This window comes from Macaca nemestrina, chromosome 8, assembly GCF_043159975.1.
Source record: "Macaca nemestrina isolate mMacNem1 chromosome 8, mMacNem.hap1, whole genome shotgun sequence".
Taxonomy (NCBI): Eukaryota; Metazoa; Chordata; class Mammalia; order Primates; family Cercopithecidae; genus Macaca; species Macaca nemestrina.
In genome coordinates, this window is record NC_092132.1 from 33,116,810 (window position 1) to 33,132,486 (window position 15,677).

The 15,677-nt window shown below is 32.4% G+C and overlaps 1 protein-coding gene across 6 annotated transcripts in view; it reads left to right on the forward strand.

The window, feature by feature from the left end:
• The window catches only part of LOC105475960 (CUB and Sushi multiple domains 3), a 1,218,758-nt gene that overhangs the window by 1,130,711 nt on the left and 72,370 nt on the right, over positions 1 to 15,677 (forward strand). For all 6 annotated transcript variants that reach the window (XM_011731490.2, XM_071067898.1, XM_071067897.1 and 3 more), the window contains 6 exons: positions 2,877 to 3,065; positions 3,442 to 3,588; positions 6,222 to 6,410; positions 10,817 to 11,002; positions 12,092 to 12,286; positions 15,038 to 15,211. In XM_011731490.2, the coding sequence (XP_011729792.2) occupies positions 2,877 to 3,065; positions 3,442 to 3,588; positions 6,222 to 6,410; positions 10,817 to 11,002; positions 12,092 to 12,286; positions 15,038 to 15,211 (1,080 nt within the window). The remainder of the gene's footprint in view (positions 1 to 2,876; positions 3,066 to 3,441; positions 3,589 to 6,221; positions 6,411 to 10,816; positions 11,003 to 12,091; positions 12,287 to 15,037; positions 15,212 to 15,677) is intronic.

Genomic DNA, 15,677 nt, shown 5'->3' on the forward strand with positions numbered 1-15,677 from the left:
TAGAGAAGACAGAGGCTCAACATTTGAGGGCTTACACATGGGAAAAAAAGTTGAGCAGACATGGGATATGTCAATGAGCCAATTATATAACTGCATTCTGTCTTGACCCCAATAAAAACTACATTGTGAGCTCTTGGAGGGCAAGCCTCTTGTTCTTATATCTGAATCCCAATTCAATAAATTTTATAAAAATTAAAGTAAATATAACATTCAGATAAGCTAGATATTTTACAATTTTTTTGTCTCTCAGACTTTCAATGTCTTATTCCCCAAATTGGAATCTCCTGTAAATTAGTAATTGAACTTGTTCTGTGTGCTGTGGAGAATATAGAAAACAGAGTAAATTTTTGTCCCTGATAACACTTCAGATACTAGCCAATTAAGTTAATAAATCATCTTTTAGAATGAGTTTATGTAGAGTTTCTCTATTAATTAGTTCACCAGGCATTTAAGCCAAAAAGTTGACTTTACATTTTTGCTTTGTTGAGTTTATTACACAAGCTTGCTAAGACAGTCATTTGGAATCGGCTAGAATTAATCTACATCGTTTTTAGTCCATTAAAAAAATTTTTTGTCTTTTCCTAAAAACATAGCAGTATCATTTTTGTTCTCTCTTCTTCTTTAGATGCTCTGTAGCTCTGTGTGTCTCACTTAAAACATGGAAAATAATATCAAATATGATTTTCTGTAGAGTTTGTTGTAAATGAAATCTAATGGATGCTTCCATTTTCTGGTTTAAAAACATTGGCTCCAACTGAATCTGGGAGACTTTGAGCGCTTTAAACTTTCTGGCCATCAGTTTTCTCGTATTTACAATGGGGATAAAAAGTCTACAGATTTTTAAAGTTGTGATAAGAGAGAGAATGTACCAATGGTGTTTAACAGTGTCTTAGCATATAGTTACAATCAACAAATATTTACTGTTATTCTAGGTGACTGTCAAGCTTCTTGCTATATGTTAGACAATGTGAGAATATGTTAATTTGTGTATTTGTAGTAAAGTATATTGGATCATACCACTCATTTCAATCTGTTGTAGCCACATATTTACTACTTTTTTGTCTTTGACTCATATATTCCATATGGTTTCCAGTCTTCAGGTTTATCTTTTTCTTTTTTATGTGTTTTTAAATTTTTTGAAAAGCAATGTCAGAGTTCTCTTTTTAGGTGGAGAACAAATGACCTGATGCCAGTTATTCAATATTTTTAATCTCAAAATTATATCCATGAAGGAAAATCCTGGGTTGAAGCGGAAGGAACTGAAGTAATATCCAAAAAAAGTAGAAAATAACTCTTAGCTTTATCTATACTATATTTTAAACTCTATTATATAGTCAGTTTTCAAAAAGTCATGTATTAGTTCTGGCCAGTTTTCAAGTAGTCTTTTCTTTTCAAGTTATTAACATGTTAACAGAGCAATCATAAGCTTCCATAATCCACTATGTAACTTACTCTTTTCTACCCCTATATTTGTTGGAGACTTTATAACTCAAAATATTTAATTGTCCTTGTACCCTGAACACTATGAATATATAAGTTCTTCATCTATTTATTATTTTCCAGAAACTACATTAGTAGTTTTTGGTCCTAACTCATTCAAATAAACATGGAAAAGCAGGAATTCTTCTTAAAATGTTGCTCTAATTATTTTGAGAAACAATGCTATTTAACTCCAAAATGAAAGTTAAGGTATAGTGGTTGAATTAGGAAATGGCATGGGATGTATTTCTATTAACCAAATCATCAAAAATTATCTAGTTTACCCATTCGTTCAGTTGTCTAAATGTTCTTAGTAAGAACACTCAGCAGATAGTGCAGTCTAAGTTTAAAACTTGTTAGCAATTATGTTCATAAGACATTTTTCCTATGGCCATTATGCTATTCTGACAAATAGAAAGTTCTTCCTTATATTGAAGTAAATCCTGTTTGGTGCATATTGGTTTACTTTTGCACAATGGACCATACTAAATAATTCCAATACTCTTTTCACACCACAGAACTTCAAAAAAAAAAATTGTAAGAGGTTAAAATGGCATAATTTGAGTAAAAAGGGCTGGATCAACTTAGTCATACTCTTCATTCTAAATCCAAATTTAAGTAGATGTTCATAATTTTGGTCTGATACATAATGCAATTGAGGCCAACAACTAAAATTTGCTATATGTTGCAGGCTGTTAGACCATAATTATGTTGTTTTGTCAATATATAACACATTTTCTGTGTTTTTATAAGTGTTTTTATATATGTGTATATATATGTATATGATGTTAAAGCAGAGGGATTATTATTATGTAAAATGAGTTTGTGCTTTGGGCTATATTTATGGCCTGGAGATGGTGTAAAGAGCTGAAAGGCAACTGTGACCCAGAATTTTGTTAAATCGTCGTGGTAAATATATCCCTAATATCAGAAATGACTTTACCTGAAATGAATACTTTGAGAGAGGGCAGTTTCTCTGAGTGAGTAGAAGGTTTAAGAGAGAAGAGAGTCAGTTAAAAAGTAAGGAAAGAAAGACGTAAGGCAAAGACATAGATAAGACAGGCAGAGGTGGGAGAACATAAGATTAGGAAAGGTTGGGAAAAATGTGAAGAAAGATGAGGAATTAAATGGCTTATATTTTATTTATGTATTTATTTATGTCCAGAAAGCGGTACATCTTCCATGTAATAAAAAAATAAATCAATACTATAAATTTTTAGGTCATTCCTCCAGCTTTTGAATCATAAGTTTAATACAGCTTGTCTCTTCTAACAAATAATTCAACGTATCATCCTTATAGCTATTGAACATGAAAGCAGAATACTCAGTATCTAAAATACAGTTTTCACTGAGGCTCTAAAAACCTAGCACTATTTAATGGCATTTTTCTTTGACAGTGCTCTGTCCTGCCAATGAATTACGGCTAGATTCTACTGGAGTCATATTGAGCCCTGGATATCCTGACAGTTACCCAAATCTTCAAATGTGTGCATGGAGCATTTCAGTGGAAAAGGGTTATAATATCACCATATTTGTAGAATTCTTCCAGACAGAAAAAGAATTTGATGTTCTTCAGGTGTATGATGGTAACTAAGGGTTATATTTTTTGGATATTCATCAATTAAGTCCAAATGTTCTAATTATACATGTAAACTTTGAGTATAAACAGCTGCTTATGTGAGTTTATCTTACAAATATTTTTAGAAGCATCAACATTAAATTTCCTCCTATACTATGTGAAAATTATAGTTAGCTCCATTATTATTATACAAATTATACATTGTTTAGCTATAGAATTAAAATGCTTAAAACAAACATTTTATGCTTTCAGTTATTGTTAATGAGGTAGATTGATGGTGAAGCAATTTAACCACATTTAATACTATTCTAAAGATACAAAATACTAAAGATGAATGAGAATATAATTAGTTTTATCTAAATTGTTTTATTATTTTCCCAAAGGACCAAATATTCAAAGTCCAGTGCTTATTTCCCTCAGTGGGGATTATTCATCTGCTTTTAATATAACAAGCAACGGTCATGAAGTATTTCTTCAGTGGTCAGCAGATCATGGCAATAACAAAAAAGGATTTCGGATAAGATATATAGGTATGTAAAACTTTTAACTTCAGGACAGATCTCACTAGCATCTTCAGTATGATTATGATTAAGGAGCAGAGACACTACTCAGTCATGAATTCAAATCACAGCTCCTCCATTGATGGTTATTGGACAATTTACGTAACCTCTCTATTTCCTATTGTAATGATAATAATTCTACATCCCTCATATGATTTTGTAAAATATTAAAAGCATTTAGGATATTTATAACTTATATAAGTCAGTTATAAATTAAACTGCAATTTTTAATACTTAAAAAAAAGGTTTGTTTTCCTTGAACTGACAAAAAATATTAATAGTGTTGCTCAGCTGTGTGTTATCTGAACTATTTAATAACTCCTTTAAATTACAGGTTTAAACAGAGGATAAACAACAGTGGTCAAAATCTTTGTTTTAATTTTTATCCATCTATTTGTGATACTTGTTAAAATATCTTAAATATTGAAAGAGAGGGTAACAAACACATCATTTACAAGCCTTCAGTTTTTAAAAAACAGAAATGTTTTGTCACTACTGCTTTTCCTTGCACAATATTTAGAAAGATGTAGGCTGGAAATTCTTTTTAATACCAAGGTGACATAGATTTTTCTATGTCTTCCTGTTTATAAGGTCTACTCATACTGAACCAATAAGGAATTTCTTGTTGAGTAAATGTACATAAATAGTCCTCCATTATGTGAAGGTTATGTTCCTTTTGTTAACTGCCCTTCTAAATCATGTCAGAGACCATTCTAAATCATGTCAGAGGCCATGGATATGTGCTCAATAGCAGAATCCCTCGGAATCAGTCAGCTGTCTCTTTCTATACCGTGTTCACACAGTGCCTCCCAAATCATGTGTCATTGGTAATCAGTACAACTGAAAATTGCTTTTATAAATGTTTTATAAACAACTCTGACACTATGATTCTGGGCATAGACAGATAAATTCTGAATTTCAGTTCTAAAAAGTATACTCTTGAATTTTACTCATTTATACAAATTTACAACTACATATAAAATGTATGAATAGAATAATTCTGTTCAATTCCCTTGATTTTAAAACTCTGAGATGATAGTTTGATTTTAATTTATTAATAATTTGTATTTTACATATTAGAATAACTTGTCACTGACAGCCTATTACTACTATGTACATAATTGTATCCTACAATAAGTTTCTATTACATTGAAAATAATTTATTATGCAATCAAAGTAGAAGTGTTTTAAAAAATTGAAATGTGACCAGGCATGGTGGCTCATGCCTGTGATCCCAGTACTTTGGGAGACTGAGGCAGGTGGATTGTCTGAGGTCAGGAGTTCGAGACCAGCCTGGCCAACATAGTGAAACCCCCTCTCTACTAAAAATACAAAAAATTAGCTAGGCGTGGTAGTGGGCACCTGTAATCTCACTTACTAGGGAGGTTGAGGCAGGAGAATCACTTGAATCCAGGAGGTGGGGGTTGCAGTGAGCTGAGATCGCGCCATTGGACTCCAGCTTGGCAACAAGAGCAAAACTTCTCAAAAAAAAAAAAAAAGAAAAAAAGAAAAAGAAAAAGAAAAGAAATATAGGGTATAACCAGTCATCTTGAAGAATTTTCATTATTGAGCTTATGTTTCTGTAATATGAACAATGTAAATGTCTTTTTATTAAACTTTTGCCCAAATAGGGCATTTAAAAGTCAGCACATTAAATTCATGATACATAATATAAAACTACCCAAATTAAACAATTATAAGCATTAGATTAACCGTGTTATAGACCAATCCTTGTTCTTATTATTTCTGACAAACTTGGATATAAATATAATGCAAATATCACTTTTAGCCCCCAAGAACAGCTTGACATATTGAATATGTATTTTTGCCTTTAGAAATGACAGGTTATGACATATATATCCTAAGTCCAATTTGTTTCTTACTATTTACCCCCAAAGCCCCATTTTTCTCAGATGAATTCACTAAAGTTTCAAAAGGTAAATGGAACCTGCTATGCTGAATATTCTCAAAAGTACATATATATGAAAAAGCTATTTGACATTATCTGTTGGCATTTCAAACATCAGGAGATGAAAAACTTTTTTATTTTATTGGCAATTTCTATCATAATATGTAAACGCTCTTGACAGATTGGAAACCCTTTAATAGACTGGGAAAGAGGATTATGGAATGTGGGGTATTATTTTAGACATCAACCAAAATGAAATGTATGACCTAACATGATAGAGGTGTCTGGATATAACTTCGAAGTGACATGTAAACGACATGCTCTAAAATATTGCTACCAAGGCTGTGGCATTTAGGTCCCCCAAATGACAGGAAATGCAGTTTCCAAAATTCATTTAGATATTTGTTGGGCTTTTGAACCTCCAGGGTGTTTTGAAAATACATTTCAATTCAGAAGACGTTTTAGGTGACAATATAAATTGGAAGAAAGCTCAGAGTTAATTATGTCTCCCAAAAGTTATGTCAGTAGATTATTTTCAAAAGAGGATAGAGCACAATATGAAGTTCATATGAATTAAAATTTATATAGATGACCACTGACCTACTTTTAAGCACTAGTCACTGTATAGGTATTTATCACTTTGGGTAATAACTTCTGGGTCATTAATTAAACAGCATTTTTTTCTTTTGAAAAGCTTTCTACTGTAGTACACCAGAATCCCCACCTCATGGATATATTATCAGTCAGACAGGTGGGCAGCTTAACAGTGTGGTCCGTTGGGCCTGTGATCGAGGATTCCGACTTGTTGGAAAAAGCAGTGCTGTGTGCAGAAAGTCTTCCTATGGGTATCATGCATGGGATGCGCCGGTTCCTGCCTGTCAAGGTGAAGTATATTATGCCAAAATGAACAAAAACATTAATATGAGATTAGCACCATTTAACTTTTTTATATGGATCACTAACATTTCTGAGAATAGAAATATTCGGAAGCCTATTGTGAACCCTTTCCTAAAAACAAGGCATAACATCGCAGAATGATACATTCCAAGGGAAAGATACATACTGTTCTATAATTCTTCATTATTGTTATTCAACTTATATGCCTTGACTTTTTCCCCGTGTATGCATACTTTATTCATACATCCTCCATTCCAGTTACTTTGTTGTCATACAGTAATTGTTGTCATACAGAGAGGGAGACTGAGTTAATGTGAAGTCTACAGAGAGGTAATAGAGAATAAGAATGGGCAAGTACACTGAAGACTGAGTTTCACTCTTAGCATGCAAAATTTGCTCTCACAGCAACAAATTTAAAAGAAAAATGTAACCCACTAGTTATTTTTTTCTTCAGTGGTACAGGTAGCACAACAGAGATATCAGAGATACGTTTTTTATTTTTCTTTGTATTTTGTCAAAAATCGAGGCACTCAGCATTATATCATGCCGCAAAAAGAATAACAAGCTTGTTAATCAAAAAATGGCATGTTTTAGAGTTTTTGATTAAGACTTGTTTTTATGGGAGGCTGAGGCCAGAGAATGACTTCAACCCAGGAGGCAGAGGTTGCAGTGAACTGAGATTGCAACACTGCAATTGCACTCCAGCTTGGGCAACAAGAACGAAACTCGGTCTCAAAAAAAAAGGCTTGTTTTAAATAGTAGTTGAGTCTCTTACCTAAGGGTAACCATAGTCATAAAGACAAGTTCAACATCAGCTGCATAGAAAAGTTAATGTCATTGGACTTTGAAAATTTTAAAATACTTAATTCATTACATTATTTTATCAAGATGAAAAATAATTTTGTATTTTATTTAACTCTACTCATCATGTAAATATACAGATAGCAACTTTGAACTTTCACATGAAAAAATGCAGGATACTCTAGGTTAATAAATAAGAAGTCTTATTAGCTATTTTTTGGTGGTCATTTATAAAAAACAAAAAAAGTAAGATAGGTAATTAAAATTTAATATCAACCATTAGCAAGTTAAAATTGACTAAGGAATAGGTATTACCAGACACTTGAAATGGCTTCTTTTACCTATTAGAGTGCAATTTGTAATTCATAAAAAGATAGCTTTCAAAGGCATATGTAAACAAATTCAAAATGAAAGAATTATTGTTTCTTGTGTTGATGCAAGGAAACATTAATCACTTACTAGAATTCTGGGAAGCACCATTACCTTAATGGGTTGTCAACACTGAAGGCATTTACTTCATGCGGAATAGATACATTTTAATAACGTATTAAAACGACTGCTTTCCTTCGACTAATGAATAGCAGGAGTATTTATAGTTTCTTAGTATTAACTAATTTCCCAAAATTAGTTTGGGAAAGAATTTTGATCTCAAATTTCATAATAGAATTTAAAAATATAAAATAAGCTTATATCATATATATTTTAAATAACCATTAAAATGCTCCAAATTTTATTTTTTTAATTTTAAACTTTTGTATTTTAGTTACATAATGGTTACTTTTATTTATATTTATATGCACACATAAACATACACACCTCTATGTGGCACATATATAATTCTTAAGAAATATTTTGTGAGAATAATTGACTATCTTGTAAAATAAAAATACCCCATGCTTTCTGAAATTTGAAATTGCTTTGTAGAATTAGTGCTATAATTTCATTGAAATTTACATATGGAGTCATTTGGTACTGGTACCAAAACAGAGATATAGACCAATACCACACATCTACAGCCATCTGATCTTTGACAAACCTGAGAGAAACAAGAAATGGGGAAAGGATTCCCTATTTAATAAATGGTGCTCGGAAAATTGGCTAGCCATAAGTAGAAAGCTGAAACTGGATCCTTTCCTTACTCCTTATACGAAAATTAATTCAAGATGGATTAGAGACTTAAATGTTAGACCTAATACCATAAAAATCCTAGAGGAAAACCTAGGTAGTACCATTCAGGACATAGGCATGGGCAAAGACTTCATGTCTAAAACACCAAAAGCAACGGCAGCAAAAGCCAAAATTGACAAATGGGATCTCATTAAACTAAAGAGCTTCTGCACAGCAAAAGAAACTACCATCAGAGTGAACAGGCAACCTACAGAATGGGAGAAAATTTTTGCAATCTACTCATCTGACAAAGGGCTAATATCCAGAACCTACAAAGAACTGAAACACATTTACAAGAAAAAAACAAACAACCCCATCAAAAAGTGGGCAAAGGATATAAACAGACATTTCTCAAAAGAAGACATTCATACAGCCAACAGACACATGAAAAAATGCTCATCATCACTGGCCATCAGAGAAATGCAAATCAAAACCACAATGAGATACCATCTCACACCAGTTAGAATGGCAATCATTAAAAAGTCAGGAAACAACAGGTGCTGGAGAGGATGTGGAGAAATAGGAACACTTTTACACTGTTGGTGGGATTGTAAACTAGTTCAACCATTATGGAAAACAGTATGGCGATTCCTCAAGGATCTAGAACTAGATGTACCATATGACCCAGCAATCCCATTACTGGGTATATACCCAAAGGATTATAAATTATGCTGCTATAAAGACACATGCACACGTATGTTTATTGCGGCACTATTCACAATAGCAAAGACTTGGAATCAACCCAAATGTCCATCAGTGACAGATTGGATTAAGAAAATGTGGCACATATACACCATGGAATACTATGCAGCCATCAAAAAGGATGAGTTTGTGTCCTTTGTAGGGACATGGATGCAGCTGGAAACCATCATTCTTAGCAAACTATCACAAGAACAGAAAACCAAACACCGCATGTTCTCACTCATAGGTGGGAACTGAACAATGAGATCACTTGGACTCGGGAAGGGGAACATCACACACCAGGGCCTATCATGGGGAGGGGGGAGGGGGGAGGGATTGCATTGGGAGTTATACCTGATGTAAATGACGAGTTGATGGGTGCTGACAAGTTGATGGGTGCAGCACACCAACATGGCACAAGTATACATATGTAACAAACCTGCACGTTATGCACATGTACCCTACAACTTAAAGTATAATAATAATAAATTAATTAAAAAAAAAAAGTACAAATATTAGCTGGACCTGGTGGTGTGTGCCTGTGATCCTAGATACTCAGGAGGTTGAAGGTAGGAGGACTGCTTGAGCCCAGGAGGCAGAGGCTGCAGTGAGCCAAGATCCCGCCACCGACTCCAGCCTGGGAAAAAGAGTAGGACCATGTCTCAAACAAACAATTGGCTAGGTATGGTGGCACACACCTGTAGTCCCAGCTACTAGGGTGCTGAGGTATGAGTATTGCACTCCAGCCAGGTGACAGATTGAGACCCCTGTCTCCAAAAAAAAAAAAAAAAAAGAAAAGAAAAAGAAAGAAAGAAAATCTGACTTTAATTGAGGTATTGCTACCAAATATATACTTTGAAAGATATGTATATATTATTTGAAAGATTATGTGGTTTTTCTTTTTGTAAATGCCAATTGTGTACTTATAGGGCAAAAATGGTTAAAAAAATCAATTTTAGGGGATTTTTCTGTAGTCTTTTAAAGTTATAAGGTATAAATATCTTATATACAACAAACTAAATGAATATAAAATTTTACATTATTATTACATCATAGTAAAACTAATTTTCACCTAAATCAAATGTATTGTAGATAAAAATCAAGACATCTAAGACACATCAGTGAAATTCAGGAAGATCCTAACTAGGTTTTTAAGACAGTAAGTCCTGGCCTTGTATTTATTAAACATATCCAATATACACGATACTTTGTGGATGGTGCCCCAGCTCATACATTTTGGCTGTTCCTAAGACAGAAATAGACAGCTTTCAGGTAAAATAAATCTATTTGTTTTATTCCTGGCCAAAATGATGATGCATATTGGTTGCCACTCTCTTTAAAATATTTAATATTTATCTGTCAAATTGAATTAATCAAACTTCCTATATGATGGTCCAGTCATGGGCTTGCATTAGAGATACTCTTTACCTAACTTGCGTTCTCATATAATCCATACGAATGCTGATAACCATACACATGATAACCAGAAACTAAGTAAGAAACCAAGAAATAAAGCATTAACAATGTATGGATTCATCAATTTGTAAGCATTACTAAATAGGAGTTTGGAATAACTTATTCAAAATTTATGGTTCAGAGAGTATTTCTTTGAGATATTCTGAGATTGTTTCAGAGGTATAAAAAAAAATCCCCATTAGTTTTGCATGTTTTACAGTTCAGACTTACCTAATAAATTAAACATTTTTCTGTTTATATGATTTTGCATGTGTGTATTTATTCTAGCAATTTCCTGTGGGATTCCTAAAGCTCCAACAAATGGAGGAATACTAACAACAGACTACTTGGTAGGAACGCGAGTTACTTATTTTTGTAATGATGGATATCGATTGTCATCCAAGGAACTTACCACAGCTGTATGCCAATCAGATGGAACATGGAGCAATCATAACAAGACCCCTCGCTGTGTTGGTATGTGTGTCAAGGGAATTTCATCACTTGTTCTTCGTTTGGTATTTTATATGATCTGAAATTTTATGTATTATAAAAACCAATCCCTAAACTGAAATGTGATGTCTAAGACAGAAATAAAAGTTAAGTAAGCTATCTTGTACCATGAGGTACTAGAAGACAGTACAAGGACTTTTCAATCATTTTTGGAAACCTCAGAATACTTATGTCAAAAAAGGCACTTTTATTTTATACAATAAAGTTTTATTTTGTAAAAAGTCATCCTTTAGTCAACATGTGTTTTCAGTACATGATCCCTTGAGAAAAATTTTTAAAGATTGTGTTAATAAAATGATACTTTGACATATTCCACTCTGATTTTTATAAGGTTAAATAATGTTGCAGAAATTATCCATAACTTTAAACTTTTGTTGATATTCTTCCGGTTACTTACACTTAGAAGAGTTCCTATTGCTGTCGCTATTACTTCACTAGGTAAATAAGTTTACATAATGATAAGACATTAATTCTGGTAAAGATTTGGTAGCAAAAAAATAGAAAATGTTGATTTAAATAAATTATTGAATTTTCTCTATATTTCAATTATTTTTTTCCTATTTAGTACTAACATTTCCACTTAGCTGTGATTTCATTTAAATTGAAGATTGTTCAATTGTTTGCACTCTCAGAATAGGTATCTAATAAGGCTTCTACTTACCTTGAAAAAGTTTTGAATTAACTAAAGTTGATATCATGACTCTTGCATAAAAAGGCCATTCTCATCAAAAAAATTTCCTCAAAATATAGTCTTTTCTAAAGTTATAAAGAAATAAGGGAGTAGAGGTAAGCCAACAATTGGGATTCTAAGTAGGTAGAATAATAAGTACAAGACTGAATTGTGAAACCATTGAGTGTGTTCAAGAACTTCCAGCAATACCATATAGCTAGGGGAATGGAAAATATCAACATGCAAAAAAAATAAAGAACAAATGCTAGAGGACTTTGTATAATGCAATAGTAAGCGAATTAAGGCAGTGGAGATGTAAAGAATGGCATAGATGTTAAGATATAGTGATTTGTTAGCACTTATACCCTTTGGTTTTTGTATAGTTGTTACATGTCCAAGCATCAATTCCTTTACCTTGGAACATGGAAGATGGCGAATTGTGAATGGCTCCCATTATGAATACAAAACGAAGGTAGTTTTCAGCTGTGACCCTGGTTATCATGGACTAGGTCCTGCTTCCATCGAATGTCTTCCTAATGGTACTTGGAGTTGGAGAAATGAAAGACCATATTGCCAAAGTAAGTATACACTTTGCTAAACTTATTTCATAAGCTATGTTTGGTTATCAAATTGTTTGAATCAGTTCCTTTTACAAACACACTAGATCAATAATTAGATGACGTTACTAATATGGCCATTTATTCTCATTACATTTTTAAATTTTCTAGCTATGTTTCTATGTATTAGTAAACGCTTTTCTAGCAAATAGAAAAGCATAGGCTTTCGATTAAGAAATCTAGTGTTTGAATTGTAGATCTATTACCTACTTTAACAATGAAGTGCTGTTTACTTACTACTTGACAGACACTGCTTTTAGTCCTTTACATGTTTTATACTCATTTGGTTTAAAAAAAAAAAAAAAAAAAACCCTTTGCCCCAGATGTAATCATTCTATTAAAGTCACGGAGCTTATAAATGATAGAGAAATGATATTTGACCAAGTAGTCTGACTAAAACCCTTGACTTTTTATCATGTTATATCATGTTTATTTTCTCTGATTCCAAATTCTAAAACTAGAAAATCTTAAAACTAGAAAATTATGACACTTGTTGTGTAGAGTTACTGCAAACATTTAATGGTATGACACAATTGAAATACCAGCTATAACCACATCCTCAGTAAATACTATTGAATCAAATTGAGCAGTTAAGGCATTTTATTTCCATACATTTTAATAATATAAATGGCCAATATCTAATATACATAAGCTAACAGAACATAGGATATTCAGGTGAAATACCTTGAACTCCCTTTCTTACTTTTATTTATTGTCTATTTTGATTCAAGAAATATGCTAGGTGAAAATTCAGCCTTTTAATTAGTGTCTAACACAACTCTATGGTGTATGTTGTTTAGAGACCCATGATTTATAAACAAACTAAGAGAGAGGTCAAAAGTCTACATAGGGTTATTATGATTAAGAAGTTTAACATAGCAGACAACTATGTTATGTGTAATAAGTACACAAGTATCTGATATTATTTTATTTATGAATATTCACTGATTTGAAATTTATTTTTTGAATCTCTATATCAGTATAGAATTTTTTGGTTGCCCTGTGTTCCAAGATAATCATATTAATGAATTAAAGTATTGATATATTTCAAAATTATATTTAATATTATAAAAGTATGCCATCATCTGTATTTCTATTTTTTGTTCTTTTTTTTGAGAAAGAGTCTTGCTGTGTTTCCCAGGCTGAAGTGCAGTGGCACGATTTTGGCTCACTGCAACCTCTGCCTCCCAGGTTCAAGCAATTCTGTCAGCCTCTGCAGTAGCTGTGATTACAGATGCCCACCACCACGCCTGGCTATTTTTTTTCTGTATTTTCAGTAGAGACGGGATTTCACCATGTTGGCCAGGCTGGTCTGCAACTCCTGACCTTAAGTGATCTGCCCTCCTCAGCCTTCCAAAGTGCTGAGATTATAGGCATGATCCACTGCACACAGGCTGTATTTCTAAATTTTTGTATTAGTCCTCCAAGTTTTCTCTGACTGCAGACTCCTTGTTTTTCCAAATTATTGTTTAAAAGGAATAATTTGTTTTTAAAGGGTACGTGGATAGGAATATTTCAGAGCTAGGTAATTATTATCTACAACAGAAACACTAGTTTAATCAGCTTTCAACAAATGTTTGTCTCGTTCTATTGTGTTAGATTCTTTATTATGTAGAATGGTTTAAATGATAAGTAAGATTGGATTACTGCCTACAGGTAAGAATGAGGGAATGGCAAGGGATTTAGGAATTGCAATTGGTTGAGAAAAATAAAAGAATAGTATTTTTTCTCCAGTCTTCCATTTAATCATCTTTAAAATGAAAATAATATAAATATTAGAATTAATAATAATATTAGTATATCATAACATTAATATCCACCTCAAATGATTTTTTGGGGGGATAAGCTCAAAACCTTTAGTACATTTTAAATTTGATATGCAACTCTTGAAAGTTTGCAAGTTTTCTAATTCTCTACCTGACAGCTATCTAAAACTTAATACTGAAAGCCTAGACAGTTTTTTTGAGCATTACACAAATGAAAACACTAATAATAGCACCAAATATATAATACGTGCCCAATGAACATGATCTGTTTTGTTTTTATGCTAGAATGACATAAAAATTTGTGGTCTTCAAATGTGAAGAAGTCATAAGAGATGCTATATGACCTGGCAAGCCTGTTAAATTTATTTTCTTCAATTTTTTATAACTTACAAAAAAAAGATGAATTATATCTAATGGATGTCATGAAAATCAAATACTTTACATGTAAAACTCAAACTACAGAGTTCTTGACAAAAATTATATTGTAATTATTATTTTAATGTTGGTTTAGATATGAAGAAACTTTGGCTCAGGTAAGTCAAAGGGCTTGCCCAAAGTTACTTGATAAGGCAGAGAAAGATTTTAGATTAATGAATTATCATCTCTTTAAACTTGTGATGTTTTTCGTCCACTATAGCCAGGTTGACTAAAAGAAAAATGCAAAAAAACAAAAGCAAAAACAAAAACAAACAAGCAAAAAAAAAAAAAAAAAACTTTATATCTCTGTTACTTAGAAGGTTCTATGGAAACTTAAAGAGGATAAATTTTACATTATGTCATCTCTTTTCTCCATACTTTCACACTGATTCGAACATGTTTTACAAATACCAGTTTCCTTTGTAAATACATCAAATCATAGGAAGCTCAAAATGTTCAAAGCATAGTTTTGTTATAAGTGCAGCTTGACTATATCTTTAAGGGTTTTTATTTATTTATCATTTTAAAGTTATTTCCTGTGGAGAACTACCTACACCTCCAAATGGAAATAAGATTGGAACTCAAACTTCATATGGCTCAACAGCTATCTTTACCTGCGACTTGGGATTCATGCTTGTGGGCTCTGCTGTAAGGGAATGCCTTTCCTCAGGTCTTTGGAGTGGATCTGAAACCAGATGCCTAGGTACAGATTTTTAATTTGTTTTTACCAAACTTCCCCCTGCCCCTCACCCTTGAAAGGAGGCATCTCTTTTTCCCTAATATGAGATACTAATTTATATTCATTCAGTAAGGATGTTAAAAACCAGAAAATACTTATCTTTATAAATGGCTCATGATAGAAAAGCTACTAAACAGAATAATCAGATAGCATTCCTAGTGAAATCTAAGGAGAGACACATTTTCTTCCAGTCATGGTGAAAATATAATGGTGAAAACTAATTGCTGAAAATTGTATGCCTGCTTACTCAGCTGGGTTAATCGCTGTAGCTATTAACTCATTCTAAACCATAGTCAATTCTCCTTTCACCTATTTGCTTAAGGTAATGACTGAAGAAGATAAACAATGTAATGTCTACATTTAAGCACCTTTCTCCCTTTTTATTTCATAAGATTTCAACATGCGTAAAACTAATTTCTATTAAAATTTT